Consider the following 9,129-nt stretch of genomic DNA (forward strand, 5'->3'; position numbering starts at 1 on the left):
AAGACGAAGCACAGCCTTCTGAGGAAGTGACATGCTGAGAAAGCTAAGTCTGTAAACCCTGGTGAGTAGATAGCTGCATATAAGGAACAAACATCTTCTGAGATGCCTCCTCTAATTGCCTCCATTACAGCCTCTTCCATATCCTCATCCTCCTCTTCTTCGAAACATAAGAATAAAGGGATTTACATTGGGAAATCCATCTCCTCAGTCCAAAACTAAACTTTCTACAGAGCTGACTAGATATGGCAGGAAGAGTGTTGACAGAACCTCCAGATCACCAAACAGCTAAAATCGATATGCAGCTCCAATAAACATAATAGCCTCCTGAATGCAGTATCAGCCTGAGGGAAACTGCTGTTATTGCTCATCCCGCCACTTATATGGTGACGTATCTTATTTGGGTCAGATTTGGGGCAGAAGTAGTGGGAATTGGAGCAGGAATGTTGGCCACATACCCACCTCCATTTAAACGTGGTGAGTGGGCTCCAGGCAGGCAATTAAGGTGAATGGCAGACTTTTTAGAGGTCAATTTTGATGCAATTTTTTTGGAGTGAATAGAGGTGGTTGGCCTTACCACCCCATTTTACTCTTTTTGTGCCCCAAAACCACCCAAAAATAGGCAGTAATTGGAAGGAAATCGCAGATCCAAATATCAAAATGCTATTTATGTTGTAATATTTGACAACACTAGGTTAGAGTCTCAAACCTCATGACATAGCAATATACATCACTGCATGCGCAAGTTAGATTACTGTGATAACAACGAGTCTCTTTTTATGTTAATTTTTAACCTTTCCTAGGTCACAGAAGAAACCAGTAACATTTTACAAACACTTGGCTACAACTGCACATGCAGGGGAATAATAAATGTCAAAGGGAAAGGAGAGCTGAAAACATACTACGTAAATACAGAAATGACACGATCGCTGTCACAAGGAAATCTGATGACCTGAAGAACAGAAGGCTCAACATCAATGATCATATGTTGAACAGCAAAGCAAGACAAGCCTCTGAAGGAGCGATCTGAAAAAAAAGTTTGTACATAGGTTTGATTCTGTCCTTAGCTGCACATACATTGCCTATGTTTTGGATATGTAGACATACTTATATCTAAACACTTCAGGTTTAGAAACACTCACATGTGCTGTGGACACCTTATTTACTTCAAATGAGCAAACTAAAATAATTACTTACAAGGAGCAGTTTTTACAAATATGTCTCGCATTTAAAGTTACATTGTTTTGTAATAACTTATTCATTAAAAGTTTGTATGTACTTTTATTTACAGAATCTGTCATTTGTTGTTATTCCATGGAAAAATAAAACATAATGTTTTTACACATTAAGGTTGACCTCATTTACCTTGATAAGCTTCTGCCACCAGGGGTCAGCTTTTCACTACGAGTTAAACTTCCCTCCACCACCTTCTCCACTCATGAAACTGATTGTAAATTGTCTTTGCATTCCTGTGCACATTAGAATGACTAGAGAAGAGTTGCTGGTCTAAAGATTGGATGGAGCCCGAATCAGGGCATGATCCCTGTGCATGCGCCTAATGAGGCCGACGGCAGGACCATGGGAAATTGGTCCGCGGAGCTGCGGACTCCAGTTGCAGCCCCAAAAGCAAGTCACGGTGTGGGGTGGGGAGGGGAAAGCAGCAAGATCGGCCACTTCAGATACCAGTCAGGGGGGCAATCATGAGGGGTACAAGCAGTGGCCGGCACACGGAACATTCCTGTCAGCTCCACAATAAGGTAAGTGAAAAACTTGAAACTTACCTTTTGGATGGCAGCCTGCAGCTGTGCGCCTGACAAACTGACCACAGCATTACAGTCAATTTCAGGCGCGTGGCCTACTGAACAACCCGATTCAATATGGCGAGCGGCGCACTTCCAGCGCAGGATGAGTGGGCACACGCTGCCCACCATATTGGACTCTTAGGCACCCATTTTGTACCTGTGAAATGGGTGAAGAGCAAACCATTTTATAAGCTGTTGTCTCCGTCATGAATATGTAATACCCAGTTCCAACAATTTGTTAAACTATCTGTAGAAACACACTGTTGAGTCAAAATCATTGATGGACTAGGGTAAAATGTGGAACTCAACATAAAATTCCAAAGGATATTTTCACATTTTTATCTTCATTGGCATAAAATATTTTCTTCGGGGATTGTGAATCTGTCGACAGTGCCCAGAGTATAAATTTCAACTCTAACTTTTTGTAGTTCTTTGTTTATGTAAAAGCTGTAAATGGCATTTATATAGCTGTAAGACTTCTTAGAAAATGAAAAGTTCAATGTAGTTCATGAAATAGAAAATGACCCCAAAAAAATACCTCAATCAGTCAAAAAAGTTTCCCTTCAAGTATGTGATGAGGCACATCTTTTATCAGTCTACAGGGTTAAAATAAATATAAACATTTTAAGATATTTTGTAATGAGTTTCTATCAATTCTGATTGGAGGCATGTGGAAGGTTAAGAGCAAGGAGGTTATGATGGAGCTGTATAAAACACTGGTTAGGCCACAGCTGGAGTACTGTGTGCAGTTCTGGTCGCCACACTACAGGAAGGATGTGATCGCTTTGGAGAGGGTGCAGAGGAGATTCACCAGGATGTTACCAGGGCTGGAGCGCTTCAGCTATGAAGAGAGACTGGGAAGATTGGGTTTGTTTTCCTTGGAGCAGAGGAGGCTGAGGGGGGACATGATTGAGGTGTACAAAATTATGAGGGGCACAGATAGGATGGATACTAAGGAGCTTTTTCCCTTCGTTGAGGGTTCTATAACAAGGGGACATAGATTCAAGGTAAAAGGCGGGAGGTTTAGAGGGGATTTGAGAAAGAACTTTTTCACCCAGAGGGTGGTTGGAGTCTGGAACTCACTGCCTGAAAGGGTTGTGGAGGCAGGAACCCTCACAACATTCAAGAAGCATTTGGATGAGCACTTGAAATGCCATAGCATACAAGGCTACGGACCAAATGCTGGAATATGGGATTAGAGTAGACAGGGCTGATGGCCGGCGCGGACACGATGGGCCGAAGGGCCTCTCTCCGTGCTGTATAACTCTATGACTCTATGACTCTATTAACTCAGCTTCAAAGAATGAATGTTTGAGTATATTTTGTTAAAACCCTACAAGATATGGCATAAGTCTGCAAGTACCATTTTAGAAACCCACTGCCACCGACATATAGTTCATTTTAGCAAGATGATACTGTCTCTTTACTTTAGCTTCACATAAGAAAGTATTAATTGTTAATGCTGCCTCTCAAACAGACCTCGGTGCTGATATCTTGTTCTCTTGGACTTGTAAAACTACTCACTGTGAATGGAGTAGCTAGTTTATGTCAAGTCAAAGGTTTATATTTGTAAAGGAAAATCTGTATACTCTTAGGGGTAGAAATTGGTATGTTTTATGCCTGTTTTTCAGGCGTAATACAGACGCAAGGCATATCAATTTAGCGGTGGGACTGCCCATGCCCAATCTGCACAGGCGTTTGCCCCGCTACTAAATTTGTGGGGGCCATTTTTTTTAGGTGTCCGAGACCAATCCAATGCCCCCTCCCGGGACTTAACTGAGGGCCGCTTCCGGCGAGACAGGTGGCCTGATGTTGATCTCTGCGCTCGGGCGAGTTCCCTGTGGTGGTGCGACTTGCACCAGCAGCTTACACCGAGTAAGCTGATGAGTCCAGAGGACCAATTTCTTTCGATCCTTGGGCCTCTCAGCATGGGCGTGCACTGGTTGATACTGAAAACGGGCCCAGACAAATATCTACCCCATAGTCATCAGAGCTGCTCCTTCATCAATCTGCCAGGAGATGTATTTCAGCGTTGCAGGAAAATACTGGAGGCGATTTTCCTGGCTGCCTCAAAGTGCCCAGTATCCTCTGGCCTGCGGGGGTCCTAGCACAAGCCCAAAGTGAGGCCGGGAATGCCCCCATCTACCTCATTTGCATGTCTGTGATGGGCCTGTGCCTACAGTAGTTGCAGGCCCAGCTCTGCTCCCTGGGGAGGCACCAAAAATCAATGTTTATGCTTGGGAAATAAGCACAATTCAATGGTCAGTAAAACTGACACCATTTTTTCTATGACAACATTAATGGAACTGTTAATGTATGTTCAAAAGATATCAAACAAAGCTCCTCTAAGAAAAGAACAAACCAAAGCAATTTTTCACATAGCAATGAGAAATTTATCAGTGGTGGATGATTCACAAAATTCATTAGCGTATTGCCATACTGAGCATTGAATTTGATAATCTACTTCAGAAACTGCGCTTATTATAATCAGGGCTATTGCTACCATTGATTGAAAGACGTTGAAATTAATTCAGTGCATTGAGCATTTGAAGTTTACTTTAAAAGATATCATAATACAGCCTAATCAAAGCCACAATCCTGTACTTATTTATGTAGACTTATGCAGCAGGGCATAATCATCAGAAGATCAAATAGACTTATGAGGGAAAGGAAAATACTGATGAAAGCTAAATCAGCAAAATAAAAGTGTAATCAATTTAATAATTTCTGAAGTATTGCTTAGAAGAATCATGTGTTTAACTACAGTATTACTATGATGCACTAGGTGGGACTGGTTTTTTATGTCAGAGATAGAAGAAAGATTTGGCTTCTTGGCACATCATGCTTTCAAAGCATGTTTTCTGTTATTAAACTATGAAATAAAGCTTCATGTCACATTAGACATAATGTGGAGATGCTGGTGATGGACTGGGGTTGACAATTGTAAACAATTTTACAACACCAAGTTATAGTCCAGCAATTTTATTTTAAATTCACAAGCTTTCGGAGGCTTCCTCCTTCGTCAGGTGAACATTTTCACATCGTTCACCTGATGAAGGAGGAAGCCTCCGAAAGCTTGTGAATTTAAAATAAAATTGCTGGACTATAACTTGGTGTTGTAAAATTGTTTACATTAGACATATGCACAGCTTCAGTGCTTGGCTTCACATTTACTCAGCTCTTCCTTATCCAAATTTACTTTTCAGCTGTTAGAATTTAATGATGATGTTGATAAAACTAGTGATATTAACATTGATGAAAATATTGGCCCAGATTTTGCTGTCAAAATAATGGTGAGGCTAGTGACGCTCGCCGTTATTTATGCGCAAATGGTACAGCAACTTCAGGCAAGGGGCAAATGCGCGGTTAAATGAGGATATCCAAAAGTTGCTATCCGATTTGCGCCACTCCTTAGCTTCGCGAAAACAGCATCTTGCTGTCTGCTTGACCATTGAAATGCATTGAACGGCTTGAAGTTGCTGTATTTGCGCAGTAGATATGAACTAAACTCGCCACTGTAAGTTAAGTCTTGACCAATCCAGTCTAAGTACTCTATTAATGACATGATAACTGTTAATTACTGCCAATCAACCTTGAAAGCACTAAAAATTAACTATTACAAGTATGGAGTCTCTTTCAGGTTTCAATTGTTGTTGGAAAGTTTCAAAATGTAAAATTTTACATTTTTACATTTTTAAAAATTTTTTCTTTGTCTCTTTTTTCTCTCTCTCATAATCCAATCTTTCTTTCCCTCTCTTTATTTCTCTTTCTGTATCTGATTTGACATCAATTTCACCCACTGTGCACTTCCTTCTAAATCCTTGCGCTGTTAATTTCACAATCCTTCAATCTGATTAGTTAAGGAGATACACAGTTACTTGCCCTGTTCACTCAGGTCCCAGATGCCAGGTTTCCCTGCGCTGTTATCAGCAACTTGCCATGCAAAAAATTTTAATACCTAAACGTGCAAAGGCAAGTCTAACTAACGACAGACACCATTAGATGCCCTGCTACAGCAAAATCTGGTGCGTTGTTTTAGCTAGAATTAAGAACCTGAAAGTAGATAGAGCAACCGAGCTGGATGAGTCCTCGGGGAGATGGGACACCTGCAGTGCAAGCCCCTTGTCCGTATTTTTAATTGCTCACTGCACTCTGTGACGGTTCCCATAGACTGGAAGGAGGCTAATAAAGTCCCCATCTTTAAAAAGGGAGACAAGACGGACCCAGGTAACATATAGGCTCATTAGTTTGACATCAGTGATAGAAAAGATGTTAGAGGGAATCATTAGGGATTCAATATATGACTACTTAGAGAGGGACATATCAAGGACACCCAACATGGCTTCAAAAAAAGGTCTTGTCTTACAAATTTGATTATATTTTTTGAAGAAGTCACCAAGATGGTGGATGAGGGAAGCCCAGTAGACATTATTTAGTTAGACTTTCAAAAATCTTTGGACAAGATTGAAGCATCCAGTGGTAATATGTTAACCTGGATTGAGAACTGGCTGAAAGGCCATGGGCAGAAAGTAGTTGTAGGTGGATTTGGATCTGTTTGGAGACCAGTCACCAGTGGTGTCCCGCAGGGATTGGTGTTAAGACCATTGCTCTTTACCATTTTTATTAATGATCTAGATGTAGGTGTTGGGGGCATGATCTGCAAATTTGCAGATGATACTAAGATTTGTGCAAGCTTCAGAGGAATTTCCCAGATATTTTTCCCCAAAGTAGCCTGGGTTATCATCTTTTTTTGCCTCTCCCAGGAGATCACATGGTTTTGGAGAGTGTATACATGAGGTATCACAATCGTGTGGGGCAGGCTGGATAGACCAGAGGGTCTTTTCCATCCATCATTGTTCGTAAGTATGAAATGGCCAGTAATTCTCCTTAATACTGGCTTTATAATCAATAGGTGGGATTGTGTATTACATAGAGTTACATAGAATTTACAGCACAGGAACAGGCCATTTGGCCCAACTGGTCTGTGTCCGTGTTTATGCTACACACAAGCCTCCTCCCACCCAACTTCATTTAACCCTAATCCTTTCTCCTTCATGTGTTTATCTAGCTTCCCCTTACAGGCATTTATGCTATTCACCTCTACTACTCCCTGTGGCAGCAAGTTCCACATTCTAACCACTCTCTGGGTAAAGAAGTTTCTCCTTAATTCTTTATTGGATTTATTAGTGACTATCTTTTATTTATGGCCCCTAGTTTTGGACTCCCCATAAGTGAAAACATCTTCTCACCATCTACCCTATCAAACCCATTCATAATTTTACAGACCTTTATTTGGTCACCCCTCAGCCTTCGCTTTTCTATAGAAACAAGCCTCAGTCTGTTCAGTCTTTCCTGATAGTTATAACCCCTCAGTTCTGGTATTATCCTTGTAAATGAATTACAACAGTGGCTGCACTTCAAAAGTATTTCAATGTCTGTAAAGTGCTTTGGAACGTCCTGAGTTTGTAAAAGGCGCTATATAAATGCAAGTTCATTCTTTCTTTAAATCTTTTTTTGCACCTTCTCCAGTGTCTCTATATCCTTTTTGTAATATGCAGACCAGAACTGTACACAGTACTCCAAGGTTGAAGGTAATAGGATTTTTTTTAAATTCGGATGATATTCCTCATGTGCCTGAGATCCTCTGTTACTGCCTTGTGCCATTATCAGAACCCATGGGCATAGACAGCAATACACATGGTACATAATTGCATACATTATTTTTTGCAAGGGAGCACTGGTGTGAACGACAATTCTGAAACTGAGGAGACTTAACCACTTAATGAATCGTGCATGTGTGTGAGTAGTTATGGACCCTTATCAGTCCATGGACTGTCATGATGTATAGCCATGTTCATGCACTTCTTTGAGCTGGCTTTCTCCCTCAGTTTCAAAATTGGTGGTCCACCTATCATGCAAAGATCTAAGAATCCACCAAATTTTACTGCAAGTAATGAACTATTCAAGTAAAACATGATGGACTTACACAGTAAAAAGTGATGGACTGCCACAGGGAAAAGTGATGGACCCTTGCAGTAAAAATTGTTAAACTCAGTGATGGATTCTCGCAGTTAAAAGTGATGGACTCTTGTAGAAAAAATTGATAAACTAGGTGATGGAATCTCTAGTAAAAAGTGATGAACTATTCAGTTAAAAAGTGATGAACACGCACAGTAAAAACTGATAAACCAGATGGATTCTCGCCATAAAAAGTGATGGATTCTCCCAGTAAAAAGTGAGGAAATCACGCAGTAAAAAGTGATCAACAGATAATTCGTTCAATTTTGTAAGAATGGCTTCAACTTCAGCAGTCAATGGGATCCAAATAATGGAACAATCCACTGCAAAAGAGACAGGAAAAGAAAGCAAATAACTTCAAGACCTTCAGATCTTAATAGGAGAGAAAGACTGGTTTGCATTGGTAGAAAACTCAAAAAAAATTGTATTGAGCTATGTGGAGGGAGGTGACAAAGGCACTGAATTGACACTTTTCTGATTCCCCCAGCATAGCATAGCCCACCATGCAGATTGGTGGTTAGTGCATGCAGACCTAGACATTCACCTGTAGCAGTTCTTGAAAAAGACTTTCCAGTAGATAAATCATGATGCTTTACTGTCTTCTCAGCCTTTTAAGTCTTCGGCATACCCATTTCTTAGCTCATGCTCTTTTTTCCTGCAAATCCATCACAGCAGCTTAGAGAAGAGGAAAATGACCTCGAGGATGACAATGAGAAGGAGGGAAGAAATTTCTTCCACGATTATGATGAGGAGAATGAAGATGGCAACCAGGCCTAGAGTCACTAGAATCACATGGTTCACTAAAACACGGCAGCCAATTTGCACAGAGCAAGGTCCCACAAACAGCAATGTGCTAATGATCAGTTAATCTGTTTCTAGTGATGTTGGTTGAGGGATAAATATTGGCCATTGACTGGAGAGAACTCCCTGCTCTTGTTCGAAATAGTGCCATGGGATCTTTTACGTCCACCTGAGACGACAGACTCCGACAATGCAGCACTCCCTCAGTACTGCACTGGAGTGTCAGCCTAGATTAGGTGCTTAAGTGTCTGGAGTAGGACTTGAACCCACAACTTTCTGAATCAGAGGAGAGAGTGCTACTACCGCTGAGCCGTGGCTGACAGCCTTAAGTAGCTCCTTCTCAGGACAAAATTATCATGAGAACTTATGTTTTAGTTAGGGGTATGTAATTCAAATTCCCAAAAAGTAAAAAGTGTAAAGCCTTTGTTTTGAGACTTCCCTCCCAGCTTCTAGTTTTGATCGACTTGAGTGCAATTTAAAAAAAAAAAAATCGGCATACTGACCTCCGCTC

At 40.9% G+C, this 9,129-nt stretch overlaps 1 protein-coding gene across 1 annotated transcript in view; it reads left to right on the forward strand.

The window, feature by feature from the left end:
• The window catches only part of LOC137339741 (adenylate cyclase type 2-like), a 368,927-nt gene extending 367,914 nt beyond the window's left edge, over positions 1–1,013 (forward strand). Inside the window, exon 25 of the mRNA XM_068001920.1 lies at positions 801–1,013. Coding sequence (XP_067858021.1) covers positions 801–953 — 153 coding nt within the window. The 3' untranslated portion in view covers positions 954–1,013. The remainder of the gene's footprint in view (positions 1–800) is intronic.
• Positions 1,014–9,129: the final 8,116 nt, after the last annotated feature.

The sequence above is a fragment of the Heptranchias perlo genome, chromosome 2 (genome assembly GCF_035084215.1).
Source record: "Heptranchias perlo isolate sHepPer1 chromosome 2, sHepPer1.hap1, whole genome shotgun sequence".
NCBI lineage: Eukaryota > Metazoa > Chordata > Chondrichthyes > Hexanchiformes > Hexanchidae > Heptranchias > Heptranchias perlo.